The sequence below is a fragment of the Entelurus aequoreus genome, linkage group LG16, assembly GCF_033978785.1.
Source record: "Entelurus aequoreus isolate RoL-2023_Sb linkage group LG16, RoL_Eaeq_v1.1, whole genome shotgun sequence".
NCBI lineage: Eukaryota > Metazoa > Chordata > Actinopteri > Syngnathiformes > Syngnathidae > Entelurus > Entelurus aequoreus.
Genome location: NC_084746.1, coordinates 18831893 through 18857428, shown reverse-complemented (window position 1 = coordinate 18857428; position 25536 = coordinate 18831893). Strand labels below are relative to the sequence as shown.

The 25536-nt window shown below is 41.2% G+C and overlaps 1 protein-coding gene across 1 annotated transcript; it reads left to right on the top strand.

Annotated features, from left to right (window-relative positions):
- The first annotated feature begins 24370 nt into the window (after positions 1-24370).
- Positions 24371-25039, top strand: LOC133631288 (transcription factor Sox-14). Its single transcript, XM_062023466.1, has one exon. The coding sequence runs from the start codon at positions 24371-24373 to the stop codon at positions 25037-25039; it is 669 nt and encodes a 222-aa protein (XP_061879450.1).
- Positions 25040-25536: the final 497 nt, after the last annotated feature.

Sequence of the window (25536 nt, the reverse complement as noted above, 5' to 3'; positions counted from 1 at the left end):
CAACTGAACTTCCTATTTCATTTACCGTAAACTAAAAAAAGGCTAGCGATTCCCTCGAATGGACTCCTCAGCAAGTCCAAGCTTTTCATAGGGCTAAATCCGCGCTCGCAGAGGCTGCTCTCCTCGCCCACCCTTTTTCCGCGGCACCCAGGCTTTGACAACGAACGCGTCTGATGTCGCCGTGGGCGCTGTGGTTGAGCAGCGGATGGCGAATGTATGGCAGCCCCTTGCGTTCTTCAGTCGTAAATTGCGAGATAACAAGCGGAAGTACAGTGTATTTGACCGAGAGTTGTTGGCACTGTATCTTGCAACACGCCATTTTCTTTTTCTGTTGGAAGGTCGGTCCTTCACGGCTTTTGTTGACCACAAACCCCTGACGTTTGCCATGTCAAAGGTCACAGAGCCTTGGTCAGCCCGTCAGCAGCGTCACTTGTCGGCCATCTCTGAGTTCACTACGGACATTCAGCATGTGGCTGGTAAGGCCAACCCTGTGGCTGACTGTCTCTCACGCGTACTCGTGTGTCCCGTGCAGCTCGGTTTACATTTTTCGGGAATGGCCGCTGACCAGCCCGACGACATCCGCGCACTCAAAACTGACGGTACGGCGCTCATGCTCGAGGAGGTGGTGGTTCAGGATGGCGGTCCCGCCCTCCTCTGCGATGTTTCCATTGGCCGCCCTCGGCCGGTTGTTCCGGTAGACTGGCGCCGCCGGGTTTTTGACGCAATACACTCCTTGTCGCACCCTGGCGTTCGGCTTCCGTCAAGTTGGTTGGTGCCAAGTTTGTTTGGCCTGGCCTTAAGAAGGATGTTAGGCAGTGGGCAGCCGCATGCGTGGCATGTCAGCGCGCCAAGGTCCACCAGCACACTAAGACTGCCCTCGAACCAATTCCGATTCCGGTCAGGCGGTTTGACCACGTGCACGTAGATTTAGTTGGCCCCCTCCCTCCGTCGCAGGGTTATACGCACTTGCTCACGATGGTAGATCGTACCACCAGATGGCCAGAAGCAGTTCCTCTTTCCTCCACTGCCTCTGTAGACGTTGCTCGCGCGTTTCTGTCAGCTTGGGTTGCGCGTTTTGGCACGCCGTCCGATATCACCTCGGACAGGGGATCCCAATTTGTGTCGGAGCTTTGGTCAGCGTTGGCACAGTCCTTGGGTGGGCAGGTGCACCGTACTACAGCCTACCATCCCCAAGCTAACGGCTTATGTGAACGTTTTCACTGGTTGCTTAAGGCAGCTTTGCATGCGGCGCTCATTAATAGCAATTGGGTTGACTGTTTACCTTGGGTTATGCTCGGGTTGCGCTCAGCCCCTAAAGAGGATCTCGCAGCCGCTGAGTTGGTGTTTGGTCAGCCACTTCGCGTTCCAGGGGAATTTTTACCCAAGGGTTGCACCCCGCGACCTTTTCCCTTTTTGTCGAGGGGGTCCTTGGCTCCTGGCCTGGTCCACCGCTGTTTCCCTAAGTCGTTTGTGCCGTCGGAGCTTAAGTCTGCTGCCCGTTTTGTCTTTGTACGTCACGACACCCACCATTCACCCCTCCAACCCCTTTACGATGGCCCATTTAGGGTGCTGGAACGCGGTCCTAAAAACTTTGTGCTGGATATGGGCGGGCGCAGGGAATGCGTTTCTCTGGACAGGCTTAAAACCGGCGCATTGTGTTGCAGGTGAAGAAATACTGCCAGGCAAAGTCCCCCGCCGAGGTCGCCCTCCAAGATCTGTTAGGGTTGAATGTCCTTCTCCTCCACAGGGCCCTGATATCTCTTCTGCCCCACAAGGTACACCCGCTCCTCCGCGGAATGGACATTGTAGTCGTTACGGCAGGCGAGTGAGGCCCCCTGAGAGGTTGTAGTTTTCCCCATAACTTACTGTCTGGGTGTTCGGGGGACGGGGGGCTGTGTGGCGAGCACTAGGACCATGCTCACACTCAGCAGAATGGGTGTGGTTTGTGTGTCTTCTTGGGCACACTGTTAAAGTGCATATTGTGTATTATTGTTCATTCTCATGTTGGCAGTCTTACAATAAAGACCTGAGAGAAACAACGCTGTGTTTCTTGCATTTGCCACAGGATCACCAATAATGAAAATGTGTTTTTGTGTCGATCACCAATAATCAAAATGTGTTTTTTGTGTAGATCACCAATAATCAAAATGTGTTTCTTGTGTAGATAAATAATCAAAATGTGTTTTTGTGTAGATCACAAAAAATCAAAATGTGATTTTTGTGTGGATCACCAATAATCAAAATGTGTTTTTGTGTAGATGACAAAAAATCAAAATGTGATTTTTGTGTGGATCACCAATAATCAAAATGTGTTTCTTGTGTAGATCAATAATCAAAATGTGTTTTTGTGTAGATCACAAAAAATCAAAATGTGATTTTTGTGTGGATCACCAATAATCAAAATGTGTTTCTTGTGTAGATCAATAATCAAAATGTGTTTTTGTGTAGATCACAAAAAATCAAAATGTGATTTTTGTGTGGATCACCAATAATCAAAATGTGTTTTGTGTGTAGATCACCAATAATCAAAATCTTTTTTTTGTGTGTTGATCACCAATAATCAAAATATGTTTTTTGTGTACACCACCAATAATCAAAATGTTTTTTGTGTAGTTCACCAATAATCAAAATGTGTTATTTTGTGTAGATCACCAATAATCAAAATGTGTTTTTTGTGTAGATCACCAAAAATCAAAATGTGTTTTTTGTGTAGATCACTAAAAATCAAAATGTTTTTTGTGTAAATCACCAATAATCAAAATGTGTTTTTTGTGTGGATCACCAGTAATCAAAGTGTGTTTTTTGTGTAGATCACCGATAACCAACGTGTTTTTTGTGTAGATCACCAATAATCAAAATGTGTTTTTTGTGTAGATCACCAATAATCAAATGTGTTTTTTTGTGTAGATCACCAATAATCAAAGTGTTTTTTGTGTAGATCACCAATAATCAAAATGTTTTGTGTGTAGATCACCAATAATCAAAACCTTTTTTTGTGTGTAGATCACCAATAATCAAAATCCTTTTTTTGTGTGTAGATCACCAATAATCAAAATCTTTTTTGTGTGTGTAGACCACCAATAATCAAAATGTGTTTTTTGTGTAGATCACCAATAATCAAGATGTTATTTTGTGTAGATCACCAATAATCAAAATATGTTTTTTGTTTAGATCACCAATAATGAAAATGTGTTTTTTGTGTAAATCACCAATAATCAAAATGTGTTTTTTGTGTAGATCACTAAAAATCAAAATGTGTTTTTTGTGTAAATCACCAATAATCAAAATGTGTTTTTTGTGTGGATCACCGGTAATCAAAATGTTTTTTGTGTAGATCACCAATAATCAAAATGTGTTTTTTGTGTAAATCACCAAAAATCAAAATGTGTTTTTTGTGTGGATCACCAATAATCAAAATGTGTTTTTTGTGTAGATCACCAATAATCAAAATGTGTTTTTTGTGTAGATCACCAATAATCAAAATGTGTTTTTTGTGTAGATCACCAATAATCAAAATGTGTTATTTTGTGTAGATCACCAATAATCAAAATGTGTTTTTTGTGTAGATCACCAATAATCAAAATGTGTTTTTTGTGTGGATCACCAATAATCAAAATGTGTTTTTTGTGTAGATCACCAATAATCAAAATTAGTTTTTTGTGTAGATCACCAATAATCAAAATGTGTTATTTTGTGTAGATCACCAATAATCAAAATGTTTTTTGTGTAAATCACCAATAATCAAAATGTGTTTTTTGTGTAGATCACTAAAAATCAAAATGTGTTTTTTGTGTAAATCACCAATAATCAAAATGTGTTTTTTGTGTAAATCACCAATAATCAAAATGTGTTTTTTGTGTGGATCACCAGTAATCAAAATGTTTTTTGTGTAGATCACCAATAATCAAAATGTGTTTTTTGTGTAAATCACCAATAATCAAAATGTGTTTTTTGTGTGGATCACCAATAATCAAAATGTGTTTTTTGTGTAGATCACCAATAATCAATGTGTTTTTTGTGTAGATCACCAATAATCAAAATGTGTTATTTTGTGTAGATCACCAATAATCAAAATGTGTTATTTTGTGTAGATCACCAATAAGCAAAATGTGTTTTTTGTGTAGATCACCAATAATCAAAATGTGTTTTTTGTGTAGATCACCAATAATCAAAATGTGTTATTTTGTGTAGATCACCAATAATCAAAATGTGTTTTTTGTGTAGATCACCAATAATCAATATGTGTTTTTTGTGTAGATCACCAATAATCAAAATGTGTTATTTTGTGTAGATCACCAATAATCAAAATGTGTTATTTTGTGTAGATCACCAATAAGCAAAATGTGTTTTTTGTGTAGATCACCAATAATCAAAATGTGTTTTTTGTGTAGATCACCAATAATCAAAATGTGTTATTTTGTGTAGATCACCAATAATCAAAATGTGTTTTTTGTGTAGATCACCAATAATCAATATGTGTTTTTTGTGTAGATCAATCAATCAATCAATGTTTATTTATATAGCCCTAAATCACAAGTGTCTCAAAGGGCTGTACAAGCCACAACGACATCCTCGGTACAGAGCCCACATACGGGCAAGGAAAACTCACCCCAGTGGGACGTCAATGTGAATGACTATGAGAAACCTTGGAGAGGACCCTCACCAATAACCAAAGTGAGTTTTTTGTGTAGATCACCAATAATCAAAATGTGTTTTTTGTGGAGATCACCAATAATCAAAATGTGTTATTTTGTGTAGATCACCAATAATCAAAATGTGTTTTTTGTGTAGATCACCGATAATCAAAGTGTTTTTTGTGTAGATCACCAATAATCAAAATGTGTTTTTTGTGTAGATCACCCATAATCAAAATGTGTTTTTTGTGTAGATCACCAATAATCAAAATGTGTTTTTTGTGTAGAGCACCAATAATCAAAGTGTGTTTTTTGTGTAGATCACCAATAATCAAAATGTGTTATTTTGTGTAGATCACCAATAATCAAAATGTGTTTTTTGTGTAGATCACTAAAAATCAAAATGTTTTTTGTGTAAATCACCAATAATCAAAATGTGTTTTTTGTGTGGATCACCGGTAATCAAAGTGTGTTTTTTGTGTAGATCACCGATAACCAAAGTGTTTTTTGTGTAGATCACCAATAATCAAAATGTGTTTTTTGTGTAGATCACCAATAATCAAATGTGTTTTTTGTGTAGATCACCAATAATCAAAATGTGTTTTTTGTGTAGATCACCAATAATCAAAGTGTTTTTTGTGTAGATCACCAATAATCAAAATGTTTTGTGTGTAGATCACCAATAATCAAAACCTTTTTTTGTGTGTGGATCACCAATAATCAAAATCCTTTTTTTGTGTGTAGATCACCAATAATCAAAATCTTTTTTGTGTGTGTAGACCACCAATAATCAAAATGTGTTTTTTGTGTAGATCACCAATAATCAAGATGTGTTATTTTGTGTAGATCACCAATAATCAAAATATGTTTTTTGTTTAGATCACCAATAATGAAAATGTGTTTTTTGTGTAAATCACCAATAATCAAAATGTGTTTTTTGTGTAGATCACTAAAAATCAAAATGTGTTTTTTGTGTAAATCACCAATAATCAAAATGTGTTTTTTGTGTGGATCACCAGTAATCAAAATGTTTTTTGTGTAGATCACCAATAATCAAAATGTGTTTTTTGTGTAGATCACCAATAATCAAAATGTTTTTTGTGTAGATCACCAATAATCAAAATGTGTTTTTTGTGTAGATCACCAATAATCAAAATGTGTTTTTTGTGTAGATCACCAATAATCAAAATGTGTTTTTGTGTAGATCACCAATAATCAAAATGTGTTATTTTGTGTAGATCACCAATAATCAAAATGTGTTTTTTGTGTTGATCACCAATAATCAAAATTTGTTTTTTGTGTAGATCACCAATAATCAAAATGTGTTATTTTGTGTAGATCACCAATAATCAAAATGTTTTGTGTGTAGATCACCAATAATCAAAACCTTTTTTTGTGTGTAGATCACCAATAATCAAAATCCTTTTTTTGTGTGTAGATCACCAATAATCAAAATCTTTTTTGTGTGTGTAGACCACCAATAATCAAAATGTGTTTTTTGTGTAGATCACCAATAATCAAGATGTGTTATTTTGTGTAGATCACCAATAATCAAAATATGTTTTTTGTTTAGATCACCAATAATGAAAATGTGTTTTTTGTGTAAATCACCAATAATCAAAATGTGTTTTTTGTGTAGATCACTAAAAATCAAAATGTGTTTTTTGTGTAAATCACCAATAATCAAAATGTGTTTTTTGTGTGGATCACCAGTAATCAAAATGTTTTTTGTGTAGATCACCAATAATCAAAATGTGTTTTTTGTGTAAATCACCAATAATCAAAATGTGTTTTTTGTGTGGATCACCAATAATCAAAATGTGTTTTTTGTGTAGATCACCAATAATCAAAATGTGTTTTTTGTGTAGATCACCAATAATCAAAATGTGTTATTTTGTGTAGATCACCAATAATCAAAATGTGTTTTTTGTGTAGATCACCAATAATCAAAATTTGTTTTTTGTGTAGATCACCAATAATCAAAATGTGTTATTTTGTGTAGATCACCAATAATCAAAATGTTTTTTGTGTAAATCACCAATAATCAAAATGTGTTTTTTGTGTAGATCACTAAAAATCAAAATGTGTTTTTTGTGTAAATCACCAATAATCAAAATGTGTTTTTTGTGTGGATCACCAGTAATCAAAATGTTTTTTGTGTAGATCACCAATAATCAAAATGTGTTTTTTGTGTAAATCACCAATAATCAAAATGTGTTTTTTGTGTAGATCACCAATAATCAATATGTGTTTTTTGTGTAGATCAATCAATCAATCAATCAATCAATGTTTATTTATATAGCCCTAAATCACAAGTGTCTCAAAGGGCTGTACAAGCCACAACGACATCCTCGGTACAGAGCCCACATACGGGCAAGGAAAACTCACCCCAGTGGGACGTCAATGTGAATGACTATGAGAAACCTTGGAGAGGACCCTCACCAATAACCAAAGTGAGTTTTTTGTGTAGATCACCAATAATCAAAATGTGTTTTTTGTGGAGATCACCAATAATCAAAATGTGTTATTTTGTGTAGATCACCAACAATCAAAATGTGTTTTTTTGTGTAGATCACTAAAAATCAAAATGTGTTTTTTGGGTAAATCACCAATAATCAAAATGTGTTTTTTGTGTGGATCACCAGTAATCAAAATGTGTTTTTTGTGTAGATCACCAATAATCAAAATGTGTTTTTTGTGTAAATCACCAATAATCAAAATGTGTTATTTTGTGTAGATCACCAATAATCAAAATGTGTTTTTTGTGTAGATCACCAGTAATCAAAATGTGTTTTTTGTGTAGATCACCAATAATCAAAATGTGTTTTTTGTGTAGATCAATCAATCAATGTTTATTTATATAGCCCTAAATCACAAGTGTCTCAAAGGGCTGTACAAGCCACAACGACATCCTCGGTACAGAGCCCACATACGAGCAAGGAAAACTCACCCCAGTGGGACGTCAATGTGAATGACTATGAGAAACCTTGGAGAGGACCCCCCCCCCCACCACCAATAACTAAAGTGAGTTTTTTTGTGTAGATCACCAATAATCAAAATTTGTTTTTTGTGTAGATCACCAATAATCAAAATGTGTTTTTTGTGTAGATCACTAAAAATCAAAATGTGTTTTTTGGGTAAATCACCAATAATCAAAATGTGTTTTTTGTGTGGAGCACCAGTAATCAAAGTGTGTTTTTTGTGTAGATCACAGAAAATCAAAGTGTTTTTTGTATAGATCACCAATAATCAAAATGTGTTTTTTGTGTAGATCACCAATAATCAAAATGTGTTATTTTGTGTAGAGCACCAATAATCAAAATGTGATTTTTGTGTAGATCACCAATAATCAAAATGTGTTTTTTGTGTAGATCACCAATAATCAAAATGTGTTTTTGTGTAGATCACTGTGGCGAGGCGGAGCCGGAGGGCCGACGGCGGGGCGTGCTGCACCGAAGCCCGCTCCAAGATGGAGGCGAGGAGGCGGGAACGGCGAGCAAGCGGCAAGGCAATCGTGACCGGGTGCGGGGATCGCGCAACTGGTCACAATCAGCTGATGATCCCCTCGCGGTGTTTAAGAAGGCGGCGGCCGAGGACGACGGGACGGAAGGAGGTGGAGAGCCCGGAGTGCTGGAGGAGCGAGAGAAACCGACAGCAAGACGCAGACGAAGACGCGGCCGGCTGAAAAGCTAAAAGCAGGCGGCGGAGCGAGGAGCAGGTGGAAGTGCTGAAAAGCACGAGACAGACTTTTATTATTGAAAAATAAAGAAGTCTAAACCTGCTCACGACGATGTCGTCCTTGGATGGTCCGGCGAACCCACCCGGAAGCGAGGGTCTTCCACAATCACCAATAATCAAAGTGTAATTTTTGTGTAGATCACCAATAATCAAAATGTTTTTTGTGTAGATCACCAATAATCAAAATGTGTTATTTTGTGTAGATCACCAATAATCAAAATGTGTTTTTTGTGGAACACATGTAACACAGTGGTAAAAATGCCCTTGTGCTAACTTTTTTGCAATGTGTTGCTGCCATTAAATTCTAAGTTAATGATTATTTGCACAAAATAATTAAGTTACTCAGTTGGAACATTAAATATCTTGTCTTTGCAGTCTATTCAATTGAATATAAGTTGAAAAGGATTTGCAAATCATTGTATTCTGTTTTTATTTAGGAATTACACAGCGTGCCAACTTCACTGGTTTTGGGTTTTGTATTTTAGGATGTGCCACAGGCCGTTAAAGAATAGCTGCCGGTCGCACTTTGGACACCTGTGAATTCAACTGATGGTCGAGATTCTACTGCATTAAATTGGATGATTTCTTCTGAGTTGTCCAAAGTGGACCCGCAGGTTCTTTGTTGCCCTAAGCTTTCATATAAGGTCCTGTTATGCTACAGCCAAATATTGTGCGTCACAAACTTGGTAGAATTAGTTCCCCAAACACGTTGGAGAAAATGGAGTGATGCACAAATCTAAAAAAGACGTAGCAAAGAATGAAGGTGGCATCTGTGTCTTTGCGTCAGTAAAAGTGATAGTGATGTTAAATATTTCTTTATCAATTTCATTTGTCATTTCAATGTATTTCACATGGTTTTCTGCATGTATGAATGTATTTATGGTCGTATTTTGGATTCATTCAGATTTGTAATATTGTGTTTATTGCATTATTACATAACATCCCTTCAGCTTTTGTATAATTGGCTTTCATCAAAGCTTTTGGAACAACTAAAACCCGAGGTATAAGGTACAATACCCAAAACCAGTGAAGTTGGCATGTTGTGTAATTCAAAAATGAAAATAAAGTACAATGATTTGTAATTCCTTTTCAACTTATATTCAATTGAATAGACTGCAAAGATATGATATTTAATGTTCGAACTGAGAAATGTAATTTATTTTTGGCAAATAATCATTAACTTAGAATTTTATGGCAGCAACACATTGCAAAAAAGTTGGCACAGGGGCATTTTTACCACTGTGTTACATGGCCTTTCCTTTTAACAACACTCAGTAAACGTTTGGGTACTGAGGAGACACATTTTTTAAGCTTTTCAGGTGGAATTATTTCCCATTCTTGCTTGATGGACAGCTTAAAGGCCTACTGAAACCCACTACTACCGACCACGCAGTCTGATAGTTTATTTATCAATGATGAAATCTTAACATTGCAACACATGCCAATACGGCCGGGTTAACTTATAAAGTGCAATTTTAAATTTCCGGCTAAACTTCCGGTTGAAAACGCCTTTGGATGATGACGTATGCGCGTGACGTAGCCAGTGAAACAGAAGTATCGGTACACCATTGAAGCCAAGACAAAAAGCTCTGTTTTCATTTCATAATTCCACAGTATTCTGGACATCTGTGTTGGTGAATCTGTTGCAATTTGTTCATTGCATTATGGAGAAAGAAGCTGAGCAAGCAAAGAAGAAAGTTGTCTGTGCGAAGTCAGCAACACAACACAGCCGGTGTTTCATTGTTTACATTCCCGAAAGTTGCAGTCAAGATCGAAGAACTTGGGCAACAGAGACTCTTACCAGGAGGACTTTGACTTCGATACACAGACGCCTGTAGAGAACTGGGACAACACAGACTCTTACCAGGATTACTTTGATTTGGATACACAGACATGCTACCGTGAGTACGCAGCTGCGCTTCCAAACATTTGATCGCTTGCCTGTACGTGCGTGTCACGTACGTAACTTTGGGTAAATATATAAGCTTTATGAACCTTGGGTTAGGTGAACGGTCCTTTGGGCCGAGTGATTGTGTGTGTTGTGCATGTGTTTGAATTGTATTGGCGGGTTATATGGACGGGAGCTAGGAGCTAGGAGCTAGCATAACAAACACCTAGGTGTTTGTTATGCGGGATTCATTTGTGGCATATTAAATATAAGCCTGGTTGTGTTGTGGCTAATAGAGTATATATATGTCTTGTGTTTATTTACTGTTGTAGTCATTCCCAGCTGAATATCAGGTCCCACCCACCTCTCACAGCATCTTCCCTATCTGAATCGCTTCCACTCCCCACTAGTCCTTCACTTGCACTTTCCTCATCCACAAATCTTTCATCCTCGCTCAAATTAATGGGGAAATCGTCGCTTTCTCGGTCCGAATCGCTCTCACTTCTGGCCGCCATCACTGTAAACAATAGGGAACTTTGTGGAAATGTTCAACTGACTACGTCACGCTACTTCCGGTAGGGGCAAGGCTTTTTTTTGTCAGATACCAAAAGTTGCGATCTTTATCGTCGTGGTTCTCTACTAAATCCTTTCAGCAAAAATATGGCAATATCGCGAAATTATCAAGTATGACACATAGAATAGATCTGCTATCCCCGTTTAAATAAATAAAAATTCATTTCAGTAGGCCTTTAAGTTGTTCAACAGTCTGGGGTCTCTGTTGTGGTATTTTAGGCTTCATAATGCTCCACACATTTTTTTTTTTTTTTTTTGTCCTGCCCAGCTTCTCAGGCAAATCATATAGTTGATGTAGATTTACTTTACAAAAGAGAAGTGTAGGATACTTCTCTTGTTGCCTTATTTGTATTTTCACTTCATTAAATGTATTTATATTATCATTTGGTGCAGCCGGGCCGGAGCAGGAGGGGATAGAAAGAGAAAAAAAGGAAGACAGAGGGGGGAATTGTGGGGAAAAGAGGGGGATTAGACAGAGAGACAAAAACAACAACAGCAAACACAACAACAACAACAACAACAGAGCAACATCAGCAAATACAACATGTACAAATATGATGGTAAAAGTAATAGCAAATAAGCAGTTAGCGAAAATAAAAAATAATACAGAAATGACAATGAGCATTATTACACTAAAAGTGGAGCAATATGAATACCAATAGAAATAGTGCTATTGATAATAAACAATACCAATACTTTTCCTTTATTATCAACAATACAATTGTTCAAATGCAACAATACATATACGTAATGATAACTTGAGATATGAAAGAATGCAGAAAAATGGAGGGGAAGAAAGAGAAGCAACCTACGTTAACCTTGTAGATTGTTATAGTAACAATAGGTTAAGCTTTGTCAGTGTGCCATGTGTTATACTCAGTTTACCCAAGGGCAACAACGTTAATATATGTTTGATGAAACGTGATTATGTGCATGAGTGTATGTGTGTATATGTATAGTATGTGTATATGTGTGCTTGTACAGTGAACGTATATGTACAGTATGTGTATATGTGTGTTTGTACAGTGAATGTATATGTATAGAATGTATATGTGTGTGTTTGTACAGTGAATGTATATGTACAGTATGTGTATACAGTATGTGTGTTTGTACAGTGAATGTATATGTACAGTATGTGTATATGTGTGTTTGTACAGTGAATGTATATGTACAGTATATGTGTGTGTTTGTACAGTGAATGTATATGTACAGTATGTGTATGTGTGTGTTTGTACAGTGAGTGTATATGTACAGTATGTGTATATGTATGTTTTTACAGTGAATGTATATGTACAGTATGTGTATACAGTATGCTTGTATAATGAGCGTGCGTGTGGATGTACGAACTTTGAGTGTGTAAATATGTACTGTATTTGTATATGTATGTGGGAGCGTAGGTACCTATGTATGTATGTGTGTATGTATGTATGTGAGTATATGTGAATTTGCATGTACAATACATTTGACTCCCAGTGTGTGCGGGAGCCAGAGTACGGCCCCAGCCTCCCCGAGAGCCCATCCCACAAACAGTAGGTGTGGTGCCCAGGGAACCAGGGACCACCGCCCCCACGCAGCCAAGCCGGACAGTGACAGGAACCCCAGAGCCTGGCCCACCGCGCCGCCCACAGGGGCCAGCAGCAGGCCGCAGACAGACGCACCCGGCAGAGGACAAGGCACGAGGAAAGCAGGGGGCAGCCAGACCCCAAGCCAGCGAGAGACCACACCCCCACGGACAGAAAGGCCGGACGCCCCGCCCGAGGGGCCCGGAGACCCCCCGCAACCGGACGGGAAGACCGCCCCCGCCCCACCGCAACCGGGCCCCCACGAGCCCACCCCCACCCCCGGAGAGCGCGGCGAGGCCAGCCCACGGCCACCCCACCCAAGTTGGCCGCCACAGGACCACCCAGCACGGGGCCACAGGAACCACCCACCACACCCGCAGGGACCCCAACGATGGAGATGGAACAACCAGCAACCGCCCCCGCTGAGTCCCCCCCTTGAGGTAGGGGAAAATAAATAAATAAAATAAATAATAATAATAATAATAATATTAATAAAATCTATTAAAAAATAAGAATAAATAAATAATTAAATCTATTTTAAAAAAAAGAATTAAAAGAAGATCACAGACATGCTGACACACAAGGTCGCTACCCCAACAACTGGCTGACTCGCAGCACCCCGGAATACCCTGCAGCACCAAGCTACCACAGTAGACGCAGGGACCAGACCCAGCAGGCCCCAACCAAGACGGGCACCCGGAAGGGACGGACGGTGGGACCCAGGAGCTCCAGACACGCAGTCCGGATGCAGTAGCCTGAGGCGCCGACCCCCACCCGACAGGCAGGCCCAGAACGTACCCCCAGAAATATACATACATATCTATATACATACACAACTGTTACAGGTCCCGGCTTGGGTACCTGGTTACAGCTTATAATTATCCTGCAGTATGGACACAAGGATCACAAATTGAAACGTGTTGTCGCTTTCCCAAATTCCACTGGATTGTGTTTTTATTGAACCACACAAAATATATTCTGTCTCTTTCTTTTGTTTTTTTCCATTGTCTTTTCAATGTTCATATTTTTTGTATTATCACAATAACAATCACTATAAAAATCATTCTGTCATTATTCAAATTCACACTACATGACACATAACACCATTCTCATTTTACATCATTTGTTCTCCTCATCAATATCTCTCATTTTCATTTCCGGCATAATACTGTTACTACAGTGTCCGCATCATTGTAGTATCACTACATAGCTTTGGTGAAGCCCACGTGTGAGTAGCTGCACCACTACAGTGCACACAGAAAGCAGACAGTGGCTAATGCTAACAACATTGGCAGAACTGGACCAATAAACAATATAGAAAGTTATAATACAAAAATGAACTCATATTGTACACATTTAGGCTCATTGCACTTGTCACTTTTACAGAAGTGATTAGAAAAATATTAATAGAAAAATAAACTGCAGCAGCCCACTTTGCATTACATTACAATGTCTCAAAACGAACACCAAACGTCATCATCCTCACATCAAACTAAAGCTCAGTGACTGCACTTTATCACACAATTATTTGTGTTTCAAATATAGCTGCTTTAAGGTCATTACTAACCTGCAGTATGGACACAAGGATCACAAATTGAAACGTGTTGTCGCTTTCCCAAATTCCACTGGATTGTGAAGTTTGGGCGGAAGTACGTCAGTGTACAGGAGACTACCACGGTGAAACAGACCTACACTGCCCCCTGCTGTCAGTAGTTAGCTGTTGTTTAACAATCTGTTGGTATCCTAGTGTCACCATTAAATATTATTCACCTGAATATTATCAAAACAAATTTTAAAAATACACAATAACAACTTTTTTTGGGTGTCACACATTCCCCGACAAAATAAAAATGGCTCCTGACATTCTCAAAATATTCAATACAAATGTTTCTTCAAAACTCGAAATCAATGAATGGGTGCAAAGTATGGACTATATGTTTGTGGCATGTAAGGTGCGGGTGGGTATGCTAGTGGAATATGGTAGGGTGTAGCCCAGAATAGTATGTATGCCTCAACTGTGTTTACTGTTGGCTGACCAAGTGTATCATATGTAAATATGTGTCGTGGTCTCCTCTCTCTGGTCGATCTTCTGACATCACTGTTTAGTTGTAAGTGTTCATCGTCATTTGTTCCTTCTGATTGCCTCAGTTCTTCTCTTGCAGGTGATGGAACTCGATCAGGCATGTATTCTTCATCATTTTGTTCTTGTAGTTGTCCTTGGTATTCCCTTTCAGGTACTCCCACTGGATCAGGTAAGTGTCTTTCTTCCCTCACAGGTTGTTGGAGTCTACCAGGTAAGAATTCTTCTTCACTCATTATTCCCTCCATTACAGGTTCATTTTCTGATTGTCTTCGACTTGAAGTCGGTTCATGGACTGAGTCTCTCCGTTCTGTCCTATTCAAAGGCAGTCTTAGCCAATAGCGTCCAGTGCTCTGTTCATCCTCTGAATCCTCCGAGTTTTCACTCTCAAGCATCTGTTGCTCTGTATCACTAGCTCTTGAACATCATTTTCTCTGTCTTCCCTCAGGTGCTGAGTTCACTGGACCAGGAAGAGTTTCGACAGGTAGGTCACTCACAGGCAACAACAGATTACGATGCAGGGTTCTTGTTTTCTGCTTGTCTCCACTTTCTTGATACACAACGTACACAGGGTTTTCTAATACCTGTTCTTTGACTAGGTATATGGCTCTTTCCCAATACGACCTTAGCTTTCCAGGACCACCTCGTTCGCTGAGGTTCCTCACAAGCACTCTGTCTCCAGGTAGCAGGGCAGATCCTTTCATCTTTTGGTCGTAATATGACTTGCCTCTGGCACTTGACTGCTTGCTGTTCTCGCTTGCAATGTGATAAGCCTCGGACATTCTCTTCGCCCACTTCTGTGCATACCCTTTTGGTGTGACTGGGTCTGTTTCTTCCATCAACCCAAATAACAGATCAACTGGCAGGCGTGGGTGATGGCCAAAGAGCAGATAATGTGGCGAGTAGCCAGTGGCCTCATGCCGGGTACAGTTGTACGCATGTACCATTTGTGGTAGATGGTCTTTCCAGCGCTCCTTTTCTCTGTCTGCCAGCGTTCTCAGCATTTGCAATAAGGTGCGATTAAACCTCTCTGCTGGGTTGCCTTGTGGGTGATATGGTGACGTTCTGGAATGTCCAACTCCTGAGAGTTTGTGCAACGTCCGAAACAGTTAATTCTCGAACTCACGACCCTGGTCGTGGTGCAGCTTGGCCGGATAACCAAAGCGTGGGACGAAGTCGTTATATATGCGTTCTACTGCGGTATGACCTGACTTGTTCTTCGTAGCGTACGCTTGTGCAAATCGCGTGAAGTGGTCAATTACAACCAGGATGTATTGATAACCTCCCTTGCTAGTCTCAAGGTGTAGGTAGTCAATGCAGACGAGTTCTAGAGGGAAGCTTGTCGTTATACTGCCCATAGGAGCCCGCAAGTGAGCGACAGGTTTCTTCTGTTTGATGCATGGGCACCTCCTGGTAACATAGTCCTCAATCTCCCTCTTCATATAGGGCCAGTAGAACCGTTCTCTAGCCAGGTTGAGCACCCTCTCCGTACCAACATGTCCCATCTCGTCATGAAGATGTTTCAATGCCACAGGTCTGTATTTTGCAGGTAGGACAAGCTGCTGTCTGGAATCAGTCCGTCTGTACAGGAGTTCATTCTCCAAGTGTAGCTTACTCCACTCATGTAAGAGCTTCCTGGTATGTACATTGGCTGCTTTCCGTATCTCATCAGTGAGTGCTGCACTTGTCTCCTTGAACTTCACGATCTCTCCAATAGCCGGGTCTTCTCGCTGTGCTCTCACCAGCTCATCATGGCTTATTGTTGGCAGGAGTGCAGGTAGCTGCTGTCTGGTGTTCAGAGAGGAGATGTGTAGGGCAGCGATCCAGGCGACATCTTTCCTCTGAGCCGCTCTGTTTCCCTCCCATGTTGCACACACCACATCTTGGGTTAACTCCTCAGTGCAAGCGGACATGTATCTGTCAATGTCTAGCGGGATCCGTGACAGCGTATCTGCATCAATGTTTACCTTGCCCGGGTGATACTTCACATCAAAACAGAAATCAGACAGTTCTCCTACCCATCGATACCCAACGGCATTTAGCTTGGCACTGCTCATGATGTAGGTGAGCGGGTTATTGTCTGTATATATCGTGAAGTGAGGGGCGTAATACAGGTAGTCCCTGAACTTCTCACACACTGCCCATTTCAAGGCGAGAAACTCCAACTTCCCACTGTGTAGGTTGTAGTTTCTCTCTGCAGGGGTTAATGTTCTCGAACCATACCCAATGGCCCTTAACTTCCCCACTTGCTGCTGGTACAGGATCGCTCCGAGGCCCTGCTCGGACGCATCGGTATGCAGCACGAACGGCTGGTTGAAGTCGGGATAGGCCAGTACCGGTGGGCTTGTGAGCATGTCCACGAGTCGCTCAAGTGTCATCTGATATTCTCTTGTCCACTCTACAGGAGTTCTGGAGGATAGCTGCGGTCCTTTGGACTTCCCTTTGCATGTCAGGGACCCTTGCATCTCAGGCTTTACTTGCAGTAGTTCATAAAGAGGTCTGGCAATCCGTGAGAAGTCCTGGATGTACGATCTGTAGTAGCTTAGGAATCCGAGAAGGCGTCTCATGTCTCCCACTGTCTGTGGAGTCTTGGTCTTAAGGGACACCACTGCCTCCAGATCCTTTGGGTCAATTCTGACTCCCTCGGCTGACACCAGCCTCCCCACATACCGGACTTCTCGACGAAACAGTTCGCATTTCTCAGGCTTCAGTTTGACGCCATGTTGTTGGAGCGCTTTAAGGACCTTGCGTACTGTCTCCACGTGTTCTTGAAATGACCTTGCGTAGCATAGGACATCGTCGAGGTAGGGGATGCAGTACTCGTCCCTCAAGGGGCCTAGCATCTCTTCCATGCTCCGCTGGAAGGCTGCGGGTGCGTTAGTGAGGCCGAATGGGATACGTACCCACTCGTAGAGCCCCCAGGGTGTGACGAAGGCCGTCAGGTGTCTGGACCTCTGCTCCACAAACCCCTGGTGGTAGGCTTTTCCCTGGTCCAATATGCTAAACCAGGAATAGCCACCAAGGGAGTCTGTTAGGTCCTGGATACGGGGTAACGGATGTCGGTCTGGTACGGTCTTCTGGTTGAGAAGGCGGTAATCTACGCAGAGGCGCAGCGTTCCATCTTTTTTTCCGAACACACACCATTGGTGCCGAATAGGAGGATGTGGATTTCACTATCCACCCCTTTGCCAGGAGATCCTGGATGTATTCTTTGACCTCTCTGAGCAATGGCTTTGGGATGGTAGAGTACGCTCTCTGAACAGGAATGTCGTCTTTGAGATTGATCGCCATCTCCAAACTTGGAATACAGCAGATATCATCGCTGTCTCGTGAAAAAGCTGCCGATTCTTCATACAGCATCTTCTTTACTGTCTCTTGCTGTTTCTCTTCTAGGTGGGTGATATCAACTGGGGGGTCCCACAAGGAAGGACTTTCATCAGCCGATGAAGTGGTGACACTGTTTATCTTCACGTCGACCCCCAACCGGTACGTTTCAGTGTTGTCAGGGGAGTATGTTTCAACTACTTTTGCTATTGTCTGAACATTTCCCAGGGCAGTCTTTCGAGGCAGAGTGATGTCATGCTTAGTATTGTTTCCAACTGGCACTGTCACATATGGTCGCTTCTGGTTCTGTATTTCGAGCAAGCCTTCACCCACATCAAGTTGTTCTAGTGGCACGCTGCACTCGTCTGGCGCAAACAAGAGAGGGCTAGATGGACTCATGCTGGGTGGGACTTTGCACTTTATCCATGAAACCTGACCAGCAGGGATGACCATGTCATGTTGGCCTAGCCTCAGGCGTCCGTGTTGCATGCTGGGTGTTGTGATGGATACACAGCTCACTATGGCCTCTGCTTTGTCAGTTGTGATGGAGATGGCCCCGCAGAGTAAAGTAATCAGTGTTGGGATGAGTTTCTCTGGTTGCCCCCGGATCAGTTCCTCCACGACATTGAAACCAAGCAGCGGTCTCTCCAAAGCCATGCTACTCACGAGGAATGGGACACTGATCAACAGGTTAGGGTCTTCACTACCAGGTAAGTTTACTGTTACTGCTACCCAACCATCAAATGGGATGAGGTCTCCATTCACTGCATATACTCCCAGCTCATCCTCTTCTTCCATCAGCTCAGTGAGCGGCTGGGTCTCAAGATGAGGGAAGTGTTTGTCTTTCCACGCCCGGTCAATCATACTCACTTGGGCCCCAGTATCCAACAAAGCATTCACAGCTAGCCCATTCAGGTGACATTGAATTAGCCCTTTTCTCCCAATTAGTCTTGCAACTAGTTCATTTTTCGCATTCAGTGGGTCTGATGATGGCAATTCAGCGATTATATTTCTCTGTCCATGTCTCTGTTTCGCACAGGCTACTACTGGAGAGATACATAGTGAAGGTTTTGTTTTGGTTGTGTCCTCTGTATTAGTCTGGCTGTCTTGGACACCACGGTGCTGGGGCGGTTGGTGTCCGATCACTGGTTTCCCCCTTGCAGTGACCGGCTCCAGTTTCCCTGGTTCTTCTGTCTTTTTAGACACCCCACAGCCCTGTGACCTTCTTCACCACAGATGAAGCAATGGCGACAAAGTGACAGGCCCTGCTCCACACACTTAGGACAGCCACTAGTCCTCTCTCTCCCAGCAGTCGTCGATTTCCTCTGGGGACATTGACACGACTGTTCTGGTGGTTGTACCTGTGTTGGTTGTTTCATTGAGTCAACCACCTTGGTAAGTGCCTCAATCTTTGCTGACAGCTGTTGAATAATGTCCATTCCAACTGTCTGTTCAACATTCTGCTGCTTAGCACCTTGGGCTTGTGCTGCATTTGCCTCGAGTTGTGCACTGTGGGCTTTAGTTGGGTTTTGGCGGGGTGTTAAGCCCAACCTCTGTTGCCTCTCACTCTCTTCAGTGGTTATTCTCATCACATGCTTAAGGATCACCTCATCTTTCACATTGTTGTCTGAGAGGAGGGGTTTTAACTCCCGGCGGATGTCATTGTGTCTGTGCCCCTGATACACTGTGTGTAAGAAAATGTCTTGGACAGTCTCTTTGCTGTACTTGATGTTTGCATCCGGAAGGCGTGATGTAAACAGTATCTTCTGTTTGAGGCCAATTACTCTGTAAAGGAACTGCTGGGGTGTTTCATTGTCATTCTGTTTCGCACACATCAACTCTTGAAACAGTTCAGTGCTATCCTTTTCTCTGAGGTGGGACTGCAAAAACCCTTTCAGTTCCTCAACAGTCACATCATCTTTGTTACTCAACATATCCTTGAAACTGCCAGGTTTAATAATCCTGAGCACAGACCTGACAATTTCAGAGTCACTGAAACCCTCTTGGATTCCCTCATCAATCTGTCGGCACACATTACCGTATGTAATGTCTGATGTGTTATCGCCAATTTGACCCCCTTGAATTTTGAATTCTCTTCGGTGAAGATAAGAGAGTTCTCTGAGGGAGACCACCTTCTCTTCTGGCTGATGAGTATTGTGTGCAGGTTGGTAGCAAGTGTGTGGCGTGTATGAAATGTGTGGTGTGTATAAATCTTTGTTCCGTACAGCTGGTGGTGTGAGTGAATGTTGTGAGGTGAGTGACTGTGTGGTAGGTGTGTCAATATATTGTTTAAGTTGTTCCCCAAGCTCCGCATAGCTTAATAACATTCTTTGTAGCTCAACATTTTGTGCAGCACCAACTGAATCAGGCAAACCAGTATCAATGTTATCACTGATTGGGGTAACATGGTCTGAATTTACAGTAGTAGTGTTAATGGAGTCATTTGACTGAGCAGGCATGGCTGCACTGGTTACCACTGCCTGAGTAGAATCAGTTGGCCCCACATGAACACTAGCATCAGCCTCAACGGTATTACTTTCAACAGGTTTTACAAATTTTACCACTTTTTGAGACTGTAATGCAGCATCAACAACATCTTTCAGAATCAAAAAATCTGTCATACCTTCGTCTTCTTTGTTAAGGTGATGCTCGCTATAAATAAACTCACAGATGTGATCAAAGCAGCCCTCGTGATCTTCTTTCTCCAGTTTTGGCTGTTCTTCTCCTGGCACTGGGCCCACGTGGTTGGCAATGTCAAAGAGGTTGCTTGGTGACAGGCAGAACAGGCTCTTCTTAATGTCCCACATTAATCTCTTCCTTTCTCCGTCAGCCATTGGTCCTCTTCTCCTCTTCCTCACGTCAGACACCCACAGTCCAGCAAGTTGACACAGTCTCTACTTCTGTCAAACAATCACCGTGATGCTCACACCTGTCCTTTTTCCCCAGCATTCATCAATTGCAGCGGCCGCGCAGCTCTCGATGTCATCTATTGTAGTGGATCAGCTTCCAACCTTGGCCTGTAGGTGGCGCCGGATCCCGGACGAGCCCCCAAAAAACTGTTACAGGTCCCGGCTTGGGTACCTGGTTACAGCTTATAATTATCCTGCAGTATGGACACAAGGATCACAAATTGAAACGTGTTGTCGCTTTCCCAAATTCCACTGGATTGTGTTTTTATTGAACCACACAAAATATATTATGTCTCTTTCTTTTGTTTTTTTCCATTGTCTTTTCAATGTTCATATTTTTGGTATTATCACAATGACAATCAATATAACAATTATTCTGTCATTATTCAAATTCACACTACATGACACATAACACCATTCTCATTTTACATCATTTGTTCTCCTCATCAATATCTCTCATTTTCATTTCCGGCATAATACTGTTACTACAGTGTCCGCATCATTGTAGTATCACTACATAGCTTTGGCAAAGCCCACGTGTGAGTAGCTGCACCACTACAGTGCACACAGAAAGCAGACAGTGGCTAATGCTAACAACATTGGCAGAACTGGACCAATAAACAATATAGAAAGTTATAATACAAAAACAAACTCATATTGTACACATTTAGGCTCATTGCACTTGTCACTTTTACAGAAGTGATTAGAAAAATATTAATAGAAAAATAAACTGCAGCAGCCCACTTTGCATTACATTACAATGTCCCAAAACGAACACCAAACGTCATCATCCTCACATCAAACTAAAGCTCAGTGACTGCACTTTATCACACAATTATTTGTGTTTCAAATATAGCTGCTTTAAGGTCATTACTAACCTGCAGTATGGACACAAGGATCACAAATTGAAACGTGTTGTCGCTTTCCCAAATTCCATTGGATTGTGAAGTTTGGGCGGAAGTACGTCAGTGTACAGGAGACTCCCACGGTGAAACAGACCTACACTGCCCCCTGCTGTCAGTAGTTAGCTGTTGTTTAACAATCTGTTGGTATCCTAGTGTCACTATTAAATATTATTCACCTGAATATTATCAAAACAAATTTTAAAAATACACAATAACAACTTTTTGTGGGTGTCACACATACACATGTACACATACACACACATATATATATATACATACATACATACATATATACATACATACATACATACATACACATACATACAGTTTGTCAGCCCCGACAACCACCACCACGCGCGCGCGCTGCCACCAGTCACAACATCAGCCACCCCCCTGCGCCAGACCCAGCAGCCACGAGCGCCCACACCACAAACAAACTAGGCACAGTTTCTATATATATCAGTGGCGTGCGGTGAGGTTAATGTCTGGTGAGGCACGACTGCATCATCACAGTCAGATTTACAAACATATGAACCTGCAGTGCAGGTGTACCTAATGTTGTGTCCCTGCGGTCGTTCGCGGCTCCTGCAGCGCGAGCATTGTTGTTTTTGCACTTTTTGGCTTCTTGTTAAGTGACTTTTTTTGGGTGGATTCGGTCTTGCACTTGGAGGGTTTGGGTTTGGGCTTTGGTTGCTGTGGCCGCGGCGCTCCCGTCGGGCGGTACTCTGCGGCGGAGGTGCTTGGCACCAGGAGGCGGGGTTATGAGACGAGCCTCCAGTTTTATGATCGCTCAGCACAATAAATACGTTACACACATACAGTTGTTGACAAAATACACTGTACATTATATACCTCAGCTAACTAAACTATGGAAATGTATAATATAGTTCATATAGCAATACGGTCTCACTGCACAGCAGGCCAGCAGTTAGCCGAGTCATTGCGCACAATCCATGTTGAGGCACAAATCAGTGACGTGCCTCAACTGGCTGCTGATCACCGCACCGTCTCTTCTCAGTATTTGAACGGCGAATGTGAAAATAAAAATAAAGATAATCTAAAACTGGTGAAGTTAAATGGAAAATAACTTTAGTATAATCACTGGATACACATAACAATTTAATTTATTTTTTTTTCTTTTTACTTTTTTTCTTTCTTTCCATGATGGCAGGTGAGGCCGTGCCTCCCCTGCCTCTAGTGACGGCACGCCACTGATATATATATATATATATATATATATATATATATGTATGTATGTATGTATGTATGTATGTATGTGTGTGTGTGTGTGTGTGTGTGTGTACAAAACGTTTGGACACCCCTGATGAATGCAGTTTGGCTGAAGATGGTGCCTGAAGATTCACTAAAGCAGGGGTCACCAACCTTTTTGAAAGCAAGAGCTACTTCTTGGGTTCTGATTAATGCAAAGGGCTACCAGTTTGATACACACTTAAATAAATTGCCAGAAATAGCCAATTTTCTCAATTTACCTTTAACTCTATGTTATTATTAAGAATTAATGATATTTACACTTAATTGAACGGTTTAAAAGAGGAGAAAACACGAAAAAAATGACAATTCAATTTTGAAACGTAGTTTATCTTCAATTTCGACTCTTTAAAATTCAAAATTCAACCGAAAAAAAGAAGAGAAAAACTAGCTAATTCGAATCTTTTTGAAAAAATTAAAAAAATAATTTTTGGAACATCATTAGTCATTTTTCCTGACTAAGATTAATTTTAGAATTTTGATGACATGTTTTAAATAGGTTAAAATCCAATCTGCACTTTGTTAGAATATAGAACAAATTGGACCAAGCTATATTTATAACAAAGACAAATCATTATTTCTTCCAGAACAAAATTTTTTTTTTAAAAATTCAAAAGACCTTGAAATAAGATTTTAATTTGTTTCTATAGATTTTCTAGATTTGCCATAATAAATTTTTTGAATTTTAATCATAATAAGTTTGAAGAAATAATTCACAAATTCTATTCGTCAAAAAAACAGAAGCTAAAATTAAGAATTAAATTAAAATGTATTTATTATTCTTTACAATAAATAAAAAAAATACTTGAACATTGATTTAAATTGTCAGGAAACAAGAGGAAGGAATTTAAAAGGTAAAAAGGTATATGTGTTTAAAAATCCTAAAATCATTTTTAAGGTTGTATTTTTTCTCTAAAATTGTCTTTCTGAAAGTTATACGAAGCAAAGTAAAAAAATTAATGAATGTATTTAAACAAGTGAAGACCAAGTCTTTAAAATATTTTCTTGGATTTTCTAATTCTACTTGAGTTTTGTCTCTCTTAGAATTAAAAATGTCGGGAAAAGCGAGACCAGCTTGCTAGTATATAAATAACATTTAAAAAATAGAGGCAGCTCACTGGTAAGTGCTGCTATTTGAGCTATTTTTAGAACAGGCCAGCGGGCTACTCATCTGGTCCTAACGGGCTACCTGGTGCCCGCGGGCACCGCGTTGGTGACCCCTGCACTAAAGTCTCATCAGAGATTTTGGGAGGCTTAAAGGGAGGGAAAAGGACGGAGTGTGAGAAATGTTGTCATTTTCTAGTTGAAGGGATTACAGTGCTCTCTCTTATTCCCTTGGCGTGGCCCAGCGTGACAGTGGTGTGGAGATGAACACTTGACATGCTTGGCATCTTGCAAGCAGACCCCTTCAGGCAACCAGGCGCTCTTTCTTTGAACAGCGAGTCATTAGCGCATGAACTTTTTCCTGACGTCAGTTATTTTAGTGCAATGAATGCTTTATCGAATTTACAAATGGCAAAACCTTTAGAGCACATCAAGAGACCCATGAACGCCTTCATGGTTTGGTCCAGGGGGCAAAGACGCCAGATGGCACAGGACAACCCGAAGATGCACAACTCTGAAATCAGCAAGAGGCTTGGCGCAGAGTGGAAGAGGCTCACGGACGCCGAGAAGCGTCCTTACATCGACGAGGCGAAGAGGCTGCGTGCTCAGCACATGAGGGAACACCCGGACTACAAGTACAGACCCAGGCGCAAACCTAAAACTCTTTTCCAGAGGGAGCGCATCGTATTCCCGCTGCCTCCCGTGGAGCACTTGAAGGGTTTCTCCGTGGACTCCTTACTCATTCACAGGGATAAAACAGCGCCGTTCGTGCAGGCGTCTTCGTCGGCGCTGCTGGACATAAACACCGGGGCTGTCCAGCGGATGGCGGAGTTCCAGCACCCTCGGCGCACCTTTGGATACCACACCGGAGGGGTGGCGGGGTGCCTCGGACAGCTCACCCAGGCGTCACCCGGAAACCCCTGCGTGGTGCCGTGTAACTGTGCGGCCTGGTCTGCCGCCGGTCTGCCGCCCCAAGTGGCTTACATACTCCTCCCGGGAGGGATGAGCCAAGCCGCCATGGACGGGTACTCATCACCCGGGTCCTGTGCGTAACGGACGCACCGGAGGGTCACCTGACTCCGCGACGACGCGCACAAATTAAGGTGGAAATGCGATTTAAATAAACATGTTTTAAACTATACACACATCATCCACAATTAGTAAATTCAAGTGTTTAAAAAAACTAAGTTCTTTAATGCCAACAAATAACACGAAGCAAGTTGTTTTTTTTCCTAAAATGATTTGATCTCTTTACTTTGAATGATATGTAATTTCCAAACTCTGTTTAATGCAAACATTTATCATATTGCAGCAACTTGGTTATGTTCTTTAAAAGGTGTTCTTCTGAATCCTATCAGACACATTTATGTTTTTAATCCTTATGAGGCTTTAAAATGTGCAATTTGTACAATTAAATGATTCTGTGGAACACTGAAAGCTTACTCGTCATCTTTCGCCATGTGCTTTTAAATCATATTCTACAATTGTTTAGTCTTATACATTAAGCCTTTTCAAGCAAAAACGGATAAATAACCTAATTATATCAATAT

Bases quoted from the DNA above. Each gene is read 5' to 3' on its own strand.
- LOC133631288 (XM_062023466.1), top strand. From the start codon at position 24,371: ATGAATGCTTTATCGAATTTACAAATGGCAAAACCTTTAGAGCACATC.